The sequence below is a fragment of the Camelina sativa genome, chromosome 2 (assembly GCF_030686135.1).
Source record: "Camelina sativa cultivar CO46 ecotype springtype chromosome 2, ASM3068613v1".
NCBI classification, from domain to species: Eukaryota; Viridiplantae; Streptophyta; class Magnoliopsida; order Brassicales; family Brassicaceae; genus Camelina; species Camelina sativa.
In genome coordinates this window covers 22,127,617-22,149,267 of record NC_141881.1, presented here as the reverse complement: position 1 = coordinate 22,149,267, position 21,651 = coordinate 22,127,617, and the positions used below count along the sequence as shown (strand labels likewise).

The window sequence follows — 21,651 nt, the reverse complement described above, 5'->3', positions numbered from 1 at the left end:
AGTTTTAGATTTTGTATGATATGTATATCTTATATATTTATTTTAATCTTTTAAAATGTTTATCTCCATTTTCTATTTTATATTAACATCTTATAAGTCATTATTTTCATACTTCCTTACAATATTCACCACACAATAAGATCATAAAGTTGAAATGATCCATATGTAATTATCTATTATGTCTCTGGTTATCTCACATATTCATGTATCATTTTTAATAATTTATAAAGATCAATATAATATTTAAAGATCAATATAATTATCCATTTATCTATTTATAAAGACTATTTTGTTTTGTGATCCAATTGTAAAATCTGCAGAGATCAATATAATATATATATATTTTTTATTATTTGAGGTTTTTGAAAACAAAAAGAACATAATTAAACAATTGGTTTTTTGTGTCTTTAATCAAAATAAAAAATGATCCAAAAAACAAAACATATTCAACTGGAACTTAAATATAAAAATAAAATATAATTTTAAAAATATCATTTCACTAAATTCTCTAAAGATGAAAACATTAGAATGAAATCTAGCAGTCTAGCACTATAAATTAAATTGATGAGTGAAAACCAAAAAAATATAAGTTATCCTTGGGATTTTAAAAATTATTGAGATTGAAGAATTCATATAATTTTATAAGAAAACTAATTTAGTTTGTCACTTAAAAGTAATATTTTTTTATTTTGAAATATTATTTGTAAGTGTTGAGTTTATATCAACAAACAACCAAATTATGTGAATTTTGATTCAGCCACTTGGTATTCCTTTTATTTTAGGTTATAAAAAATTAAAATATTTATTTATAATTAAAGACATGTAACTCCATTTAACTCAAATGTAACTCCTATCTAATAATTTTACATTAATTCATTCCTCCTACTAACTTATTATCTTTGAAGAGAAATTATTTTTGGTTAAATTTTAATATTTTTTATTTATTTTGGTTGGCTAAACTTATATTCATATTTTGGTTGGCTAAATTAATATATTTCTCATGTAAAATTATTGTTTATAATATATTTCTCATTTCAAAGTTTAAAGCAATATATCATATATATAAAAGTAAGGTTTTGGTCTCTCCTTATTGGTTGATTTTCATTTAATGTTTTCTAATTTTTTTTATTTTTTTTATTTGCTTTCTAATTGCTTTAAACAATATTTAAGATCCAATAAACACAATACATTTAATTCACACATTAAAATAAAATTATAACTGAAAATAAAATAAATTATGCATTAATCATATTCTACCACTTAATTTTATTCAAACACAATAAATTACTATTATAACTCCATAGTTCTAAATGTAACTTCCATCATTTCTTATCATATAAATAAGCATTCTCTCAATCTATCATTCTCTCATATTGACATTCTTTTACTATCTCATTTTCACATTCTCTCATTCTCTTCTACAATACCTCAAATCATTTTTCGTTTTTTTTTGTTATTTTTTATTTCTTATTTTTGTTGTATGGGTTGTAAAAAAAAAAAAATATCATTGTAAATTGTTAATGCTAAATTTTAATTTTAGAGACTACATGATATATATTTTACATTGTTCTTATTTTAAAAGATTTATCTCCTTTATCTAATTTGGGTTATTATCTTATAAGTAATCATTCTCTCTTCCTCTCCCACCAATATCAAATGTTGTTATATCTCATATGTGTTGTAAGAGTTTGATTCTATATTTTATTTTAGAAAGTATTATATATATATATATATAGATATTAAATTGTTCTATTTTTTAAAGATTCATCTCCATTATCTAATTTGGATTACCATCTTATAATAAACATTCTCTCCTCCTCTCCTACCAATATCAAATGTTGTTATATCTCATATGTGTTGTAACTTGTAAGAGTTTGATTCTATATTTTAATGTAAAAAGTATTATATATATTTAACATTGTTTTCAATTTTTATTTTATTTCTATAAAAAAATATTTCTTTTATATTTCTTGCCTTTCTAATCTATTCATATTTATTTTTTAAATTTACATAGTTAAATTTAAATTCACATATGTTGGTTTTAACAAAGCAATCAACTTTATTTGACAATTAAATGTTCCTATTCATTTTAAACGATCAATGTGTAACATATAAGCATTTTGTCTTGCACTCATAAGTTCCATTTCCATTGCTTAACTCCATGGTTAAACTATAATATATGTTGTCCTATTTGTAGGAATAACAACATACTTATTTAATTTATTTAAAAGAGCAGATAATTACACGAAATAAACATTTCTCTAAATTTTATAATTCAATCAGTGAGTGTACTTATTACTTTGAAAAACTTTTACATTGAAGTTCATAAAATCATATAAGAAAACTAAAATACTATATCACTTCAAATTTGGAAGGAAACACTTGGTATTCCTTTTTTAAAAAGTCAAGACATATATAAAAATTTATTAATATTTAACTCACTTTAAAAACATTAAAGGTCATTTAACTCAAAAATAACTTCTATCCAATAATTTCATACATTCCTCCCACAAATAAAAAAAATATATATATGTTCAAGATTGTATTTAAATATTACATAATTTTTTAGTTAGCTAAATTTATAGTCACATATATACAATATATATACATAATAATTTATATTACTTATTAACACCATAATTTCACCCATTATTTGCTTAACTCAATATTGGTTTCAAAGCCAACTAAAGAAAAACAGAAACGGTCTTATTGATATTAGACCAAAACATGGGCATACAAACATAATCACTTACACGGAAGATATTTAAAAAAAATAACTTATTATTGCAACATCAACGTATGAAGGGTTTACATAAGCAGTTAATTAGAAAATCTATAATACAATAAATGTATTTGAAACAATATCAGTCAATGATAAGATTGGATCCTCAAAAGCAAGAAACAACATTTTCATAATTCATAAAAAATAAACAGCACAATTATACACATCTGAACGAAATGGTATAAACATATAGTGTATAAATAAAAGTGACGGCAAAGCCCGTATATGCCTAATTAAAACGAAATAATACAAAAGAGAAAACGAAAAAGACCAAAAAAAACAAGAAAGTGCCAACTACACTACAACCCATGCGTTGCGTGGGGAAGCACCTAGTTTATAAACAACAAGAAAGATCTCTTTCCTTAATGGTCCGTGTGGAGATTTTTCACATCCCACAAATCCTATTGGGTACTTTCATCAACCTAAAAATAAATACTAAAAAGAAAGAGACATGGTGTGTGGCCCTTTATGGGTGTTACTAAAAGTGTGAAGAGAGTGGAACCCCATGATCACACTTTTTAACATTGGTCTCTGCAAATTGTAAAAAAGATTCCTGCAAGTGGCTAAAGCCAAACTCCAAAATCATATTTTGGTTACTACAGAGAGAAACCAAAAAAACATCTCATTAAATTAGACACATCAAGAAAAAAGAAGAGGGTTGAATGAAAGTGAAAAGACCCCCAAAAATAGACAAATAAATGAGAGGAAAACTTATTATGTAACAATGATGATGATATTTTAGTTTGGGGCCTTGTCCATCCTCAAAGAGACTTTTTTCACTCTCGAGAGCTTCATCCATGGCAGCAACAAGAGACTCTCCATTCATTGATTCAATCAGTCAGTTTCAGACTCAGTAGTGGTGTCTTGAACGGCAAGACGTTCAGAGATATCAGCTAAAGATTTAAGATTGCATTTGATTAAAGCCTCAACAAAGTAACAAGTCTCATCCTTTGTGTTCCCTTCTGGTACATCAACCACAAATGACTCAATCACAAGTGTCCCTCCTGTTCTTCCTCCTCCTCCTCCTCCTCCTCCTATAGTCTCAGGGTGAAGTGAAATGATCGATGAATAGTTCTAAAATCCCCACACAAAAGAATAAAAGATCAGATTAGTGATTCAATCAAATCAATGATATGTGTAGTAAAAAAAGTAAAAGTTTTACTGACCTTGAGTCTGTGATCACCACCAACGATTCTGATACTGAGAATATGCTCATTGTCATCAAGTAACTCCAACCTCTCAGTACTTCTAGTAGCTGGTAAACCAGATTTAACATCGACCTCTCTAACTGTACCAATCTCCATGTTCCCTTTCACCACACACCTACTTATAAATGGTTTATACTTCTGTGGCTGATCAAATCTTCTCACAAGTGACCACACCTACAAAACCAGATCAAACCAGATTCGGGTTTTATACACACAATAGTCAAAAATGGAAACTTCTATAAATAGAAACCAAATCGATTCGTCTTCTTCAACATTTCTGGATTGAACTAACCAATTGAGCCAAATATAGAAAGCATTATTTACAGACCAAAACAGAGAGAAACAGAGAGAAACAGAGAGAAGCTTACGATATGAACAGGAGCGTTGATATGTTTAACAAGCGTAGAGCTACACTGATTGTGAAGAAGCTCATGTTGATGATGTCTTCTTATAAACTCTCTCTCCTGACTCTGACTCAGATTCGGATTCACCAAGCTTTCATTCCCGTTAGCTTCCATCTTTCTTCTTCCTCTTCCTCTGTTTTCTTAAGCCACGGTGAAAAATCTCTACACCTCCGTGTTTTAAGATACAACCGAACAAAAAAAAACACCAGACGAGAAAGAGAAAGAAATAAAAGGTAAAAGATATGAGCTTTGAATCTTCTAAGAGATCTGATCTGAGTGAAGTTTTTTTTTTTGGTTTATAATTTTTCCGGCGAGATCTTACGATGAATGAAAGATTTAAGATTACAGTCGCCGTATTTGGAGGGAGAGAGAGATGATAAGAAGAAGAAGAAGAAGAAGAAGAAGAGTAAGAGAGAGAAAAAGAGAGAAGAATCCTCCAACAAACTTTTTCTCTCTCTCTGTTTAAATATCACTATTATTACTGAATTTAATAGACTTTTTTGTTCAGAGTGAGAGATTTTATATTTTTTTTTTTTTAAAAAATGGTAAAAAGAAAAAAGTTTTTTGATTGGACGTTTAAAAAAAAGAAAAAAAGAGGAGTAAAGGTCCTTTCTTTCTAATTTCACTACTCTTATTGGATGCTTTCTTATGTTATCCCACTCATTTCTCTTTATTTACGCTATTGCCCCTCTTTTTTGTTGACCATTGTACCCCTCTTGTTAATTCCTTTTTTTGATCAGTGATTTTTTTTTTCAACGAAGACTCCATTCTTACAAAGTAAACTATATTTATTAATAAAAAGGAAAAAAAATGCCTAGCTACATAAAGTATCGGAGAATGCATGGTCACACATGCCAAGTATAATATTGTATAATCAACTACACGAAGTATATGTATTACATGACCACATGCATGAACTATATGACGTTATGTGTTCAACACCCTAAACATATAATCCAGTAGACTGACTCCGGCGAATACCGACGTTGACTCCGGCGTTGACCAACACTGACCAAAAAAAATATTTTAAATTTTTTAAATTTAAAATTTAAAATAAAAAATTATTATACTAAATTAATTATGGTTTTTCATGAATAAAAAACATATTCTATTCAATATCCAAATATTTTTTATATATCTCTAATATATTCACTCTTATAATTAGTTACTTTTTATTTTTCAAGCTAAAGTAAATAGTTAAATAAAAATTATTTATAATTATTTTCAAGACAGAAATCATTTATAATTATTTTCAAGATATAAAAATCATTTATAATTATATTTAAGATATATATATATATATCTGATAATCATAATATTTATACTACAAAATCAATAAAATCAAACTCAACTACTTTCATTAGAAAATAATATGCAAAAGATTAAGTATATGACTCTTTACTCTAAATTTTGCATGGTATACAAAATTTTAGATACTCTTTACTTTAAAATTTACATACTCAAAATAACATATAAATTAAACAACAACAACAACAAGATTCACAATATTTACTTTTAATAATAAAAGATAAAAATACAAAAAATTCATTTTAGCAAAACAAATATATTTGATTTAAAGGTATGTTTGCAAAAGGGTATAGAATAAGAGTATTTTTGCAAATGCCTTTATATTATATCTTGAAAATAATTATCAGTGATTTTTATTTAACTATTAGTTTAGCTTTAAAGTTGAAAATTAACTAAGTATAAGAATGTTAATTTAATTTTTAGATTTTTTCTAAGGTTTGGATTCTCTATTTTATATTTATAATATAGTATTGAGGAGTTAGGATTTAGTATTTGGAGTTTAAGGCTTAGAATTTAGTTATTTTATATATAGAAAAGGAGTATTTTTTAAAATGGACAACATAAAAGGGTATTTTTGAAATGACATAGGAAAAAAGGTATTTTTGAAAATCTTCCAAGAATGAATACATTAAAAATATATAAAAAATATTTAGATATTGAATATAATATTTTTAATTAATAAAAACCATAAATGATTAAATATAGTAATTTTTTAGTTTTTATTTTTAATTTTATAATTTTTTTTGGTCAACACCAGAGTCAACATCGGTCTTCACTGGAATTAATCAATCAGTGTACCAGATTATATGTCTATGATGTTGAACACATGACGTCATATAGTTCATACATGTGGCCATGCAATACATATACTTTGTATAGTTGAGTATACAATAGTATACTTGGTATGTGTGACCATGTATTCACCTATACTTCATGTAGGTAGCCATCTTTTTCCCTAATAAAAAAGTAGTTTATGTAATTTGTTTTATAGATTAATTATATACATAACTAAATTTTTTTACCTTTTGAATGTAAAACCTTACAAATATATGCGCAAAATTGTTTTAATTAAAGTTTATTGTTTTTTTACTATAGGAACCATATCATATAATTCATTAGGTAGTGATTTATTGATGGAAAATATTGTTTTTTTTTATTTAAAGATAGTAGTATTGTTATTATATTGTAATATTCTAAAATATATATATATAGTATAATTTATGTATTGTAGCTTTGTATGTTTTTTTAAAATGAAATGATATAAATAATTGCTAAGTAAAGGTGATTAGTGAGTGATATTTTTTTTTTGCATGTAAATTTTATTAATAAAAAGAAAAATAGTGTTTGATTGCTAAACTTCTTTAGAGTAATAGTAAGTAGGTTTAGAAGACTATTTTTCAACTATTTTTTTCTAAAAAAATTACCCTTCATGCTTGCAAAGATTAAATTAAAATAGTAAAAAAATCAGAATAATAATTTGAGTGTAGTAGGCGGAGGATGTTGTTGATCTTGGCTTCAAAGAATTATCTAGCTTTAACATACCGCTGTAGCGAGAATTATAAACTTATTAAGGAATAAGGTGAGACTGAGATACACCAAAAAAAGAAAAAAAAAAAACATTGGGTTCATAAATATATATGAAACATCTTATATGAAAAATTAAGGAGATGAAAAATCAAGCAAGATGCTTGGACAGATCATGCTCTTAGTAATGCAACCAAAGAAGAAATGGTTACGCGTTTTGTATATATACATATATGTTGATATGTCCCAGTTAGCCAAATAATTACTAGTTGGAAGTTTGTTTGGAATCGTGACTGAGCCATAGTACATACTATATGAACGCAAGTTTTGGAGTATCAATGAACCATGCAAACAACAGACCAATCTAGTTTAGGATAAGAACAATATAGTTGGCATCTAGTAAAAACACAGGATAAAATTATTTTAAAAAAAACTTATGCATGTGATGACCAAACCAAAAACATTTCTTATTCGAGGTATAGAAAATTGTCAAAATTATTGAGGTATATATTACAGCACTCTTAGTGGTATTTTCCAATTGACGAGTAACTAAAGCAAATATAATACTGTTGTTGTCGTTCCAATACAAAATTACGACTATGATTAAACTCATAACTCGTCCTAGTGGGTTATGAGTTATTATACTAGTATATTGTAAATGATCGAGCAAAAAAAAAATAGATACAGAACTTTAGGGTTTGCTTCACGGCCTTAACTTTTCCTGACTCGAAGAGCCAATCTTGATAGAGCAAATGGTCCCACGTGCTTTATCCAACACTTTATGAAATCCTGAATAAAATTATCTCAAAGTGACAAAGATTTCAATAAACATTAAAAAGATTTGGCTCTTATAATGTCATCTCCAGAAAAAGAAAATTCGTTGCTAACTTTGTAACGTGCTAAAGTATTCTCGAGAATACGAACTACCTCAAAGATTATTATATACAGAAATTAGATAGATACCTATATAGGCCATAGACATGGGTGCTTTCTAATTTGTAGATTGGCTTTGGCTCGTTATAATAGTACGTACAACTTTCGAATTAGTTCTCTATATACTCAAAGTAATTAATAAGAGACCACATTATAAAAGTTTGAGGTATAATTGGAAAAGTAGCACTTTTACTGATGTCAATTTTTTTTTTTTTTGGTGCTATAAACGTTTGTTGATAAAAACATCAAAACTAAACGTATTTTAGATTTGCCTTTTATTGTAATTACTATTCAGTTTCGTTTCACATTCTGACTATATACGGTACTGGTTATGAAGCCAGACGACCAATAATTTCACACATTTTTTAAGTTTAATCAGAAATGTTTTTGGTAGTACGTAGAAATATGTTTTCAGTCAGACAGTGTTCAGTTATAAAACAGAGGAAACCAAATTTGGCGGCTGATGCTATTTATGATCTTTAATATCGACGATTTTCTTTCATCATGTTTGGTTTCAAAGCTAGCCGTAGCCACGATTTAATCAACTAATGAGGTTGGATTATTAAAAAAAAAATCTCAATTAATAAAGTAAATCCATTTTCACTTATTATCCAAAAAGATGTCCATACCAACATGCAAGTAACTATTTTTATGATAATTACGATAATAATTTTTTGATATAAATAACAAATAAACTAATTGTCGTTGACAATAAAAATAAAAATAAGAATAAAAAGATTTTTTGTTTTTGAAAATATTAGACAAAATCGGGGTCCACAGTTTGGATAAAGTATAATTAAAACGCTTCAAAGTAACGTTTTCTAGAGATTGCGTATCTTACATTCACGTTTGGTTTTTCTTCTTCTAAATAATTTTTTTTTTTTTTTTGTGAGTCTTTGATGGTTGAATTAGCATTTTAATCAACACATTGACTTCAAATGTATATATATACTAGAATATGACCCGTGCTAGAGCACGGATTGAAATTCTTTCATTTTGTTTATTTGGTAATTTTTATTTAAAACATCGTATATGTAATTATTTTATTTGTTTTAAAAGTTTTTTTGGATGGAACACTATGCAATGAAATCATATACTGAATATAACTTATAAAAATAACATCTATTTTGTAAGATATATTCTAGTATATCTAGATTTTGATCCGCGATATAGTGCGGATTAAGTTGTGTGGTAAAAATATTAATTTTTGTTTGTTAATTTTCTTTGATTTGTTTAGTATTTAAAATTATACTATTGTATTTTGATCGTTAATACTATAATTTAACCTATAGTATAATGTATATTAATTTTTAAGACCAAATATGTAACGTATGTTTGTCAAAATCATTGTGACCGAGAAAGTCTACCAAACAACGTTATTCCAAACTTAAATTTAATCCGACAAATCATATTTTTAAATTTTTAACCCGTGCTCTAGCAAGAAATCATATTTCTTGAAATTTTTCATATTATAGTGACATATTATTGACCCGTGCTATAACAAATCAAATTAGAGTGTTTATAATTTTTAACTTTTTGATCTATCATATATTTATGATATTCTTAAAAATATCAAATTAAACTATTTTTAAAGATTCCAAATTAAATTATTTAAAAAGTTTATTATAGCATATAAAACTATACAATTCAACAAAAGAAATATATGAAATGAATTTAAATATTTAAAATTTTGACTGTTACTTAGTCAAAATTTTCTGATAAAGTAAGGTACAATTTTATTTTTTAGTATAATCGGAAATCACTTGTAATATGCGGAAGAGTGATTAATTTCTGAGATTTTTTTGCCTAAATATGGTTAGTTAAATATTCTTTGGAGATTTTATTTGATTCCTTAGAATATATTTTTAATTGGATGAATATATTTTTAAGAGGATCCTAATCCTAAATCTATATAACCTACCAAATAATTAATCCATATAACCTATCAAATAATTAATTTTAGTTATAATCTATGTTAATATTATATAGTCTACCAATTTCAAGTTGTGTACTTCCGTTTTATTAAAAAGGGGATAACAAATAGTCTTCACACTTGATGACGCATTGCAAAAATGATTATATAATAAAAAAAAATTATCAAACAGAACTTTCAAGTGTGTAAAAATGTGTGCAGTTTTGTGTGTCTTTGGGTTTCATTCTTTTTAATGATACTATATTTTCATTTTCTAACACAATAACATGACACATAATTTATACATTATTTTTGATATTTGAAAAAAAAAACACTTCCAAAGTCACTCTTTTATTATAATTTTACTCATTTTCGTCCATTTAATATTAGATTTTAATTTGTTTATATATCTACGTAACTAAAACTTATCTTACATATCGAATTGGATTTTTTTTTCTTCCATTTATCCATATTTTAAAAAGAGCAATCTACCAAATACATTTTCCAAAATCGACGAAAAAAAATATCAAGTACCAACAAAATATTAAAAAAAAAAGGTTTTACATATACATGTACCAACCAATTCGATAAAAGAAAATAGTGTTTGTTGTTCTATAGCTAAAATTGGAATTAGATAGTTTCGTTTTATTATCCTTTCAATATACATGGACCGTACTTTTTTCATTCGCACTAAAACAACAAAATCACTTGTTTGACTTCCATATATATCGATCATATCATTCGAGAGGCCTTAAATATCTTAAGGATATTAGGACAAGAAGTAAGGATCACATAAATAGTAAGTCCATTGATTGGATGTAAAAGGACAATCACCTTTGTAGAGTGGGAATGTTTAGATTCACTTCATGCGTCGATATTAGTATAAATAGTATGACAACGATCGACGATAATTATAATTAGAGTATTTTATCAAAATAAAGATAAATTAAAGTGAAAGAGAGAAGTGGACCCAAAAACAAAGGTGTGGAAGAGATGTGAATAGAAAGAAAACTAATTTATAAAGATAGAAGCGAGGATCATGTGTTACAATATTGCATCTATATATCTTCGTTTTGACCATTCGGCTAAATTAACGTGAACACCATTAATGGCTTATGAATCAAAACCCCACACTTTGATCTCCATTAATATTCTTTTATTCGTTTACATGAAAAAGAAGATGATTTTGAGACCCATTCAATCTCACTACAAGTTCGAAATTTTTATTGGTTCCAAAAAGAAGAAAAACTATATGTTTGCTTTTGTTTTTACACAAAGAAAATTATATTTCACATATACGAAAATAGAAAAACCTTTGTAGTTTTCTTCATAATTTTTTTGGTTTGACGTGCATATTTATGTTTACATGGAAATTAAATTGAAAACCAAAATTTTGATGTAGCAAACATGTTTTTTTAGTTTTTTCGTAAAATATTTCCTAAAGTCTCAACTAGCAAATTAATAATTTATGTAAAAAAAACATAAGGACAACTATTATCAGAAAACACAAATGGAACAGGAAATTTTTTCAATAAGTTTAGCATTTTACGTTTAGAATTAACCGAAACAACTTACTTAAAAATTTTAAAATTGTGTTTTTTTTTTGTTGTTGTAAGCATAAAACAAATATAAAAAATTGTGGAAAAAAAAACAAATATAAAAATAAACGCAGTGCAAACAAAATTATGATGCCGAAATGACTAAATCTGATAAGACATTGACAAGAAACAAATTTTAACAAACCTAAGGGATCTCAGTTGCATCTAGGAGGCACAATATATATTTGATAGATAGATTCCTTCTATATAGTGGCACAAACTTATTTTGATATATATCAAAGTTGCCCAACTCAAATTCTAAAACCAGGACCAAATTGTCTCATGCTTAGATAGGCTGGTCTCAAAATGAACCTGCTTAGCTTATCACAACCACCATACATCTTATTACTAACATGTCAATGAGATTCAAACGAATGCTTATAAAATAAAAGATAAAAACCCATAACCAAATATTCGAAATCTCGAACTGAGTTCTTACAAATACTAAAATACCATAAATGTTGTACATTTGACCCCCAAAAAATATTCGAAATATTTTAGGCTAATGTTTCTGGGTCGACTTTAAACAAAAGAAAGATAAAATAATTAAGAAAGCAAAAGATCAAACCTGACTTTTGATTAGTCTTGTGCCCTAATGATTCAATATAAAATGAGCTGATATGATATGTTTCTTCCTCCATTGTACGTTGACTGCCACTAGCTTCAAAGATCAAACAAGTCATCGAAATCCATATCCATGAATTCATCTGGGACATAGCTCTCCTCTTGTACAGCTTCACTTCTCTCATTCCAATATGCTTCCTCTGAAAATAGTTCAAATGGAATTTCAGCTGCGTCTAGTACAATACAACCTTCTGGTGCGTTATTATCAGCTTCACTTTTCTCATTCCCATCTGCTTCCTCTGCAAAGAACTCAAGTGGAGTGGCAGCTGGGTCTAGTTCAAGACAACCTTCTGGTGCGTTATCAGCTTCTTTCCCTGTAAGAATGTAATGAGGCACCTGGTGAGAGAATCTAAGCATTTCTTCCTTTGGAATCTCCCTCACATTGTTTCCATCTATGCTTCTGCGGAAAACAGTCTTGAATCCTTCAGCTTTGATTAAGAGAGCCACACTTACACTTTGTTTGTCTTCGGTATAGTCATCAAGAACTTGCACAATCTCATACTTGTGTTTAACTTCCTCAGGAGTATTCTTATCCCACTCAGGAGACCAGTTTCGATACAATGCCCAAACTTGCCCCGTTTTGGGAAGAACGAAGTAGAGTCCTCTTATAACATCGTTGGTGCATTCAACTTTGTGAGAAAAGGGGCTTTTTGTATTTGTAGCTTCGTATCTCCCTGACGTAAACTCCCCACATGTTTTAATAAAACCAGAGCCTATCCAGTCTATATGACCAAATTCACTAGTGCTTTTGGAACTAAGCCACCTGATATACATCTTAAAGGGTTCCAAAGAAATCACCTTTTCGATCCAAGCGTAAAACCGTGGCATCCCATCATCGTTGTCATAAGCTGCCCAAATTTGGTCTTCTTTAAAAGAAAAGTCAGATCGGTCAAGATCAAAGTTGTGAAAGTCTGAATCTGGAACAATGATTGTCTTCACTTCCTCAGCTGATCTTATAACCTCATCATCCATCTTCACTTTCTCAGCTGATTTTACAACTTCATCATCCATCTTCACTTCCTCAGTTGATCTTACAGCCTCATCATCCATCTTCACTTCCTCAGCTGATTTTACAACCTCATCATCCATCTTCACTTCCTCAGTTGATCTTACAATCTCATCATTTGTCTTAGCTGATCTTACAGTCTCATCATTTGTCTCAGCTGATCTTATAACCTCATTATCTATCTTCACTTCCTCAGCTGATTTTACAACTTCACCATTTGTCTCATCTGATCTTATAACCTCATCGTTTCTCTTCACTTCTTCAGCTGATCTTACTACAACCTCATCATTTTTCTCATCTGATCTTACAACTTCATTGTTTGTCTTCACTTCTTCAGCTGATCTTACTACAACCTCATCATTTTTTTCATCTGATCTTACAACCTCATTGTTTGTCTTCACTTCTTCAGCTGATCTTACTACAACCTCATCATTTTTCTCATCTGACCTTACAACCTCATTGTTTGTCTTCTCTTCTTCAGCTGATCTTACTACAACCTCATCATTTTTCTCATCTGATCTTACAACCTCATTGTTTGTCTCCACTCTTTCAGCTGATCTTATTACAACCTCATCATTAGTCTCAGCTGATCTTATAACATCATCATCTATCTTCACTTTATCGACTGACTTTTTAACCTCATCTTTCTTTCCACTCATCTTGATCGTTGCCTTCATACGTTTCTTCTTCCCTTCAGTTACCCTCACTTTTTCTTCCAGTTCATTCATCATCTTCGGAAGTCTCCTCAAAATTTCTGACTGGCCTCTTTCCATAAGCACTTTATCTACAACATCATCAGGTAACACCGTTGCTGGTACATGAGGATGACGACGAGAGCCGCCTACGTTGTTGGGCGTTTCAGTACTTCCACTGGCTACAACATTTCTTGCACTTGTTTGACCACGCATATGGGACTCATCTTTCTTCGACCTCTTGATAGCAGTATCCTTTTCTTGCGACTCCCCACGCTTTCTTTTCACTTGTGCTTGTCGAACCACATTCTCAGCTTGATTTGTGGCATTTCCGCTGCTAGAACCAGCCGTTCCTGATGAAAAATCCCACTGAAAAATAGGGTTAACAGATGGTGGTGCAGCAGGCTCTCTCCTAGTAGACGACGAAGGACCAGTTGATTTTTTTGTTGACGCTTGCTTTTTGGAACTCTTGCGCGGCGGCTTCGGAACAGTTGAAGGAGGAGGAGGTATCTCCAGTGCAATAAAACCCTTCTTACAGGTTAGACAAAGCAAGTGCTTGTTAACATAATCCCTTGGATACTGATATATCGTCCTGCATATCCCACACTTTGTCCAAAAATTAATATTCTCCTCCGGCATCGTCGAAGAAGACGAACCCGTACTGAATAGATTCGTACGGACAGGGGGCTTCAGAATAACAGGCTCATACACAGCATGAGGAGTACTCCTGCTAGAGGTTGGACGGTGTGGTCGAACATTCATGCTCTGTGTTGTTGGGACAATTTTTTGAACTTCTTTGGCTCTCTTCTCGTCGTATGAAGTTCTCCGCGTCTCGTTAGATAGTAGATCCCAAGCTTCTGAAACCAGGTCATACGCACCTTTAGCGTTGTCAGCATTGTTTTTATCCGGATGGAGCATAAGAAGTAGTTTACGGTATTGTTTCTTCATTGCTTCAGCATTAGCAGTGGGATCTACACCAAGGATACCATACCAATCAGCTGCTCCGCAGATTTGTTTCTCAGCTGAGATGTAAACATCGATAGCTGTCAACAATTGTTTCAGACCACCCAGGTCGGGAAACAAGTTTTGAGCTTTGTTAGCGAATCTTTTTGCACCGTTGTAGTCCTTTTCTTTAACCTTCCTCTCAGCAACATCCATTGCCCTTTTCGCTTCGTCCTTGTTGCACTCCATGTCCTCGACAGTTACTTCGTCGTCCCAAACTATACTCAGACGAACGTACGGTTCGCACCTGGAAAGTGAAAGGAGAAAAGAAAAGAAAGAGATTAGATTCAGTTTTTTTTTACAGAAGCATATCATGTGTTTAGGTGACTCTAATAGAAAAAAATATTCAGTAGAATCTGAGGATATTTAAACGAGTACAGATATGTTCCTATAAAACGATAGATATATATATATATATATATATATATATATATATATGTTTCTACATGCATGAAGGTTTTAACTAGCTGCATGTTCTCATGATTTGATATATAGATACAGATCTGATCTAACAGGATTAACATATAAATGCGAATCATTAGCTCAAGGAAATAAAATCTTATGCGATGGAATTGGTCTCAACCGGTTCGACTCTCTCCGATCCTACCGCAATATTTCATTTAAAAAACAAGAATGGAGAACCAATCTTTGGCCAAATTAGCATGTCTAAGCCGCACAATAAACACAAAATAATTTACATGAAATGCAATCCATAGAATACAAAATATGAATACAAGTTTGTGCGGGCAATTTCGCTGAATACAAAACGGATACACAAGGCTCATATATATATTTAAGAAAGATCTTGAGAATCTATCAATCTATTGCAATCAAACATATATCTTAACAACAAGGAAAGATGGAGATTTAAATGAAGACCCTCAAGATCAATAACAACATTTAAACAATGCTGAAGAACCAAAAAAAGAACTCAATCAAAGCCACAAAAAAAACTCAACTATGATGATTACGGATCCTCAAACTCTAATAAGAGAAAAACCTAACTTGAACCACAATTCACCAAACCCAAAATCAGAATCCACAATATTCTTATAGAACCAATTGAATCTCCTAATAATCACCACGACCCCAAAAAAAACACCATAATCCACATTTCAATCAACGCAAACAATCAAACCAACTCGAGACCCGGGAAAATTCTAACCAGTTCAAAAACATTTCAAACGGATCTAAGAGACAAACGCTACATCGACTGCCCTAGAGATCAAAACCCAAATTCACCATCACAGAGAGTTTAAACGTGTGATACAAACCAAAAAAAACCTAATCCATCACTGTAAAATCAAACCCATAAACTCAATTTTACTCTAATATAAGCGAGAAGCATGGAAGATAAACGAAAGGAGTATACAAAGTATATAATAGATAAGAAGAAACCATGAAAATAGGTGACAACATACCAATCGTTGGATCACAACTCCGAGGATAAGAATATTCAGACAAGCTTTTACTACAAGAACCAGATACACCCTTCTCTTACAAAAACCCTACTCTGATTTTATTTTATTTTCTCTCTCTCAAGAACAACCTCGTATATATCAAATGTGAGATACCTATTTATGGGATATAATATTTAATAAGTTGTTCAAAGTAAACATAATTGCCTGTCCAAATTTACTAACTTAACCACAATTGCGTTTTGACCTATTTGGTAAAAGCATGAAAAAAACATATTTCTTTCCTTCGATCAAAAAGAAAAAAAAAAAGAAAAAAATTTCTTCTTATTTATGTGTAGTCTCTACAACTTACACGCATGCATGCTTTTGAATTTACTTTTGGACTAGATACATACTATTAGATTATAAATTAAATATAAAGAGTGTATACGATCACCATTTTCGAATTCAAAGTATAAAAAGCTAAACTTTCTATACATTTTACTTTCCCATAATTATCTAACCGGTGTTACTCGACCATGATTACTTAATCGTGGTTACTTAACTGTGGTTAAGAGTTTTAAAAGTGGTAATTAAATATTTGTTGTCGACCATCTCATATATCTTTTAACTAGATAAGGGGATGAGCAACATGGAAGGATATTATTCGGAGAAGCTAAGATTTCATATCTTTTAAGATAAAGGGATGTGCAAACATGAACATGTATTTGAACTTAGAAGACGAAGCTAAGATCACTTGGGTCATGCAGCGAAGCAATTAGGTTTTCTGATTAACCACAAACTTCTTACGGTAACGACATTCGTAATCCTTACGATCTACTAACAACATAGAGAGGAACGAGGAAAGCAAAGAGATAATGGGGAGGAATTACAAAAACATTTGTTTATTGGAAAGTGTTTTTGAATAAGAGATATAAGAAATAAGTGGGAGAAACAGAACAAATGTGTTGTTTTTTTTTGCTGTGAGCAGCACCAACAAACAAAATAGAGCAAAATGAATAGACAAAAATCGAGGACATGTCAAAAGGGTCGTAGTTGTCCTCAAGGCAGGCATAGGCATGTGCATGATGCAATACAAAACCAAAACACAAATCCTCACACGTTACAGGTAGCCACAAATCACACAACTACTAAAGCAATTTTATATTCATCTGTTCTTCCACATGCTCCCAATAATATGGACACCTTTCCCCGGCTGCTACCTTACTCACCTGCTTTCTCACCCTTGGTTTGTGGTTCAGTCTCCGGTTTTGGATCATCGAGTGTAGCATCAGGTTTGGGTTCCACTTCAGCTTTGGGGCTTGATTCGGTTTCCATTTCAGCATTGGGGTTTAATTCCGGTTCCAGTTCAGCTGTGGGGTTCAGTTCAGGTTCCGATTCAGCCATGGCGTTTCCTTCGATTTTGGGAGACTCTGTCTTCTCATGACGGAATTTAACAACAATGCATGTGATGTTGTCTGCACTGCCACGGCTGAAGGCAGTGTCAGTTAACTTGCGGGCAGCTACCTCGGGCTCTTCCTCGCTCTGAGCAAGGGATGCCGCATCCTGAATCCGAAGTATAAAATAAAATTTCCTGAACAATTTGGAAACGGATAAAAGGGGGAATTTATCTGAGTCATACCTCATTTGGTACCACATCCCATAGACCGTCACTTGCAAGCACAAGCAACTCGGCCTCATGATCTATCTCTAGATCCTGCAAAATAAGCAGATGAGTGTGTTCACAAAAACTCAACACTCAAGGATTTCACATTGGTGATACTACGGATTAGGATAACTATATAACACCCTCGAGGAGCGATAGAAGTAAGCTGCCAGTTAGAAGCGGTTACTTGTATCTCGGGTTCAGCAACAACGAATTGCTTCAGCATTCTGTTACCAAAGGCTCGGGACATTGCCAACACCCCACCTACTCTCCATGTTCCTGAGAAACAAAAATCAATATGATATTGTTTTAAGTCTAGTCTGACAAAATAATTCAGAGAAGTTACGGGCATGACTCAGGAAATCTAGTTTTTCCACTGAATGTTTAATGCATGAATAATCCGACAAATAGAATGACTCGATAAGATGGTTTCTATGTCAGTGTTCCTTAGAAACTAATGGAATTAGACCTAAAGAGTAGAAACAAAATAACCAACAACATTTTATTGTTAAATTTGTGAAGTTAATATCAAGCATTTTGAGTAAATCAATTAATGAAGCTAGTGATCTAACTCAGGAGGGAAATATCTGCGATCTCACTATGTCATGTTTAGAAGAAAGCAACCAATTAGGAGGACACAAATGAGGGACGATTTCTTATAATATCAGATTACCTGCCCACATGATAACACCACCAGCGCTTTCAATTCGCTTTCTTTCATCGCTTCTATTTGGCTTATGGTCATCAGATAGCGCGATCGCTGCAGAACATAAACACTAAGTATGAAAAGGGTCCGTATAGAAAGAAAACAACAAAGACTTGTGACCAGTCATAAGAATCTATTTGAATCCATTCACTATTACTATTAACTAAATGTCAAATGTTCTCTAAAGATAGCATAATTCCATATCCTAAACTCATTTTGGCTGAATCTCTCGATTTCTTTTCTAATGATATGCCATATTGTTAGATCATAAAGAAGTACTGACCTTTCCCAGCTTTAGAAACTATTGTCCTCGAGTCTCCAACATTTGCAACATACAAATGGTTCCCCACCAACACAGCAGCAGATGCTGTGGAGCCATCATCTCTGTAGGTATCCTTTTCTGCCTCGAGGAATGCTACATCAGTTTGTTTATATGTTTCACCTGCCAAATTAATCAAGTTAAAAGGTGACCCAATGACTTGTATCAAGCTGTATGAACTCATACTTCTGAGATTATAGAAAGATCTTGTGCCAAGAGATATAGAACGCACTTAATGCCAGCTTGGTGTCTGTCAAAAATTGTGGATGCTTCATAAGATTGTTAAAGAGGTGTTCCTTCAGGTACTCAGCAGCACGTGAACCACCATGCCCTGTGATGGTTAAAGCTTCAGATATTAGAAGAGGGAAACTAAATATCAAGTCAACAGCATATGATTCTGCTTCTGAGTATTATATGAACGATTATTGATAGTTCAACTGTGCACTGCAGCCTTTAATTTCCTAAATAAGTACAATACAGATTCTAACTAAGGTAAGTCTAGATCCTCCTTAAAATAGTAGACATAGCACATATAGTGTAACCAGTTTTGCAACGAACAACTTCAATGTGCAAATGAAGCTAGACTGTGCTTTACCTCAGCCATGTTTACCTTGAGATAGATACAATGATAATATGGAAAGTTGAAGACCATACTTCAACGCAGATCGAAAAATTTCCCCAATTCAATACTAACACTTCCTTTTTGTCTATACCACTAAAAAGAAAATAATAAGAAGAAGGAAAACGTAGATTCTAACCATCAAATATTCCAAACATGCACACTGTTTGGCCTTCAATTGTTGAAGCTTTGACATCATAGAAATCTTCCATCGTAGATCTTTTCCCTCTGAAACTACAGTAACCACAGCTCAAGCTTCCTTCGTCACTGGCATTGCACGTAACATTTGTCAAGGACAACTTGAAAACAAATGAAGAAAAGTAGAAAAAAAAACTTTCACATTGATCCAAAGCCATAGACAAATTACAGATTGCCTACAGAACAGTATAAAGCTTCAACGTGTAGTGGAACTTAGTTTCTTCCATGATATAATCATCTATACAGCAAAATACTTTGGTGAAACAAATGAAGAGCACATGTGACACGTGAAACAACTAAAACAAACACGACCATCTTGCTGGCATTTCACACATAACGTAGTCCTATATCAACAGCAGTGTATATACCCTAGGCATGTGCTACATTCAGCAAAACCACAAAAAAAAAAAAAAGACAAACATATACGAAAATGAGAAACAAACTCACTTTTTCCACCCACCGCCGATGTATCCGCCATCATCAACTTTCCCAGGGGGCATATCAACTAAAGAAACTCGTCTCTCTCCAGTGGAAGAATCAACCATCATCTTTGCACTAGTTCTAAATCCGATTCCACTGGTTCTACTAAATCCAAGAAAACTCGTTCTAAACCCGAAACCAACAACACTCAAGGTCTTGTCAATATGGTTAAAATGATGCCTCCTTCCTTGAGCCAACACCCCAAAATGACCACCAGCTTGAACAATCACACTCCTTAAGAAACTGCTGCATACCATCTAAGATCCCAGGTCAAACCTTATAGCAGCTTCTCCAATGCAGGAGCTGTATATACAAAACAAAATCAATCTGTCATTAATAAAACAATATATCACGAAATTGACACGATTCCTAAATCAGAAAATTAAAGATTCCAATAAATTTGAAGATTACGAGTTACTTCAACCGTAGAATACAGAAACAACGATCATTATCATATGCTAAACACACAGATCCTGGATCCCTAAAAACACTAATTGAAGATAACAACAAACCCTATCTTATATGGATAAGTTTTTAGGCTAAAACCAGAGAATCTTCAAAATTAAACTAGATCCTACTACGTATTCAGAGAAGAAGATGATACAATGTAAACCAGAGAATCCATGAACCACGATCTAGAATCTGTACTTACTAAACCGATTCAACTAAATTCGAATAACGAAACGGATCAAAATCAAAGTAGAGAAGAGAAGAAAAAAAACTAACAGGTATCTTTCACGAATCAAAAACTCGAAGAGGAAAGAAATTTAAAAAAAAAAAAAATCAAAATCAAAGGATCTGTGTGGCAACGAATCCTAGTAAGAGCTCTGACAAAAGAGAATTCGAATCGGATCGGAGAAACGCGGTTAGTGTTATGTACCAAGGATCCGAATCTGAGAAGTGAAGGAAAAAAATTGCTCCAGCGAATCAGCTTTTTGGAGCTTCCATGGAATCTGAAAGAATCCAAGAGAGAGAGAGAGAGAGAGAGAGAGTGGTGGTGAGTAGTGAGAGAGAGAGAGGAGGAGGACACACCGAACAGAAGCGGCAACGTGGCATTACTCATGCATCTATGATTTATATACTTAGTAGGTTTTTTTTTAATTTTTAAGTATTCTTTTCATTTTTCATTGGATTACTCTCATTTTATTATACAACTAATCAAACTTTTTCTTCATTTTTTTGTAATATCAAACTTTTTCTTGATTGCTAAACAAAAATAAAAAATAAATATTTTCATGTAATATATGCCTAATCGATGTAAAAAAAACTTAAT

The 21,651-nt window shown here is 31.3% G+C and overlaps 3 protein-coding genes across 3 annotated transcripts; all 3 read right to left on the bottom strand.

The window, feature by feature from the left end:
* Positions 1 to 3,320: 3,320 nt before the first annotated feature.
* On the bottom strand, positions 3,321 to 5,012 carry LOC104728279 (abscisic acid receptor PYL8). Its single transcript, XM_010447282.3, has 3 exons — positions 4,359 to 5,012; positions 3,949 to 4,164; positions 3,321 to 3,856 (listed from the first exon to the last, which is right to left on the bottom strand). Exons 1-3 carry the CDS (start codon positions 4,506 to 4,508, stop codon positions 3,617 to 3,619), a joined length of 606 nt encoding a protein of 201 aa, XP_010445584.1. The 5' UTR covers positions 4,509 to 5,012; the 3' UTR covers positions 3,321 to 3,616.
* A 7,017-nt stretch (positions 5,013 to 12,029) lies between these two features.
* LOC104728270 (uncharacterized) lies at positions 12,030 to 16,565 on the bottom strand. Its single transcript, XM_019235804.2, has 2 exons — positions 16,415 to 16,565; positions 12,030 to 15,240 (listed from the first exon to the last, which is right to left on the bottom strand). Exon 2 carries the CDS (start codon positions 15,180 to 15,182, stop codon positions 12,333 to 12,335), a length of 2,850 nt encoding a protein of 949 aa, XP_019091349.1. The 5' UTR covers positions 15,183 to 15,240; positions 16,415 to 16,565; the 3' UTR covers positions 12,030 to 12,332.
* Positions 16,566 to 17,279: 714 nt separating this feature from the next.
* On the bottom strand, positions 17,280 to 21,458 carry LOC104728260 (putative protein phosphatase 2C 76). The gene is made up of 9 exons (XM_010447271.3): positions 21,259 to 21,458; positions 20,346 to 20,681; positions 19,840 to 19,967; positions 19,314 to 19,412; positions 19,046 to 19,204; positions 18,730 to 18,816; positions 18,244 to 18,335; positions 18,033 to 18,107; positions 17,280 to 17,956 (listed from the first exon to the last, which is right to left on the bottom strand). Exons 2-9 carry the CDS (start codon positions 20,633 to 20,635, stop codon positions 17,615 to 17,617), a joined length of 1,272 nt encoding a protein of 423 aa, XP_010445573.1. The 5' UTR covers positions 20,636 to 20,681; positions 21,259 to 21,458; the 3' UTR covers positions 17,280 to 17,614.
* Between the last annotated feature and the right edge of the window lie 193 nt (positions 21,459 to 21,651).

Coding starts and splice junctions, on each gene's coding strand:
- LOC104728279 (XM_010447282.3), bottom strand. CDS start 4,508: ATGGAAGCTAACGGGAATGAAAGCTTGGTGAATCCGAATCTGAGTCAG. Junction 4,165..4,358: donor TCAACGCTCCTGTTCATATC/GTAAGCTTCTCT, acceptor CTGGTTTTGTAG/GTGTGGTCACTTGTGAGAAG. Junction 3,857..3,948: donor GTGGTGATCACAGACTCAAG/GTCAGTAAAACT, acceptor TGGGGATTTTAG/AACTATTCATCGATCATTTC.
- LOC104728270 (XM_019235804.2), bottom strand. CDS start 15,182: ATGGAGTGCAACAAGGACGAAGCGAAAAGGGCAATGGATGTTGCTGAG.
- LOC104728260 (XM_010447271.3), bottom strand. CDS start 20,635: ATGGTATGCAGCAGTTTCTTAAGGAGTGTGATTGTTCAAGCTGGTGGT. Junction 19,205..19,313: donor AGACACCAAGCTGGCATTAA/GTGCGTTCTATA, acceptor TTAATTTGGCAG/GTGAAACATATAAACAAACT. Junction 18,817..19,045: donor AGTTTCTAAAGCTGGGAAAG/GTCAGTACTTCT, acceptor TATGTTCTGCAG/CGATCGCGCTATCTGATGAC.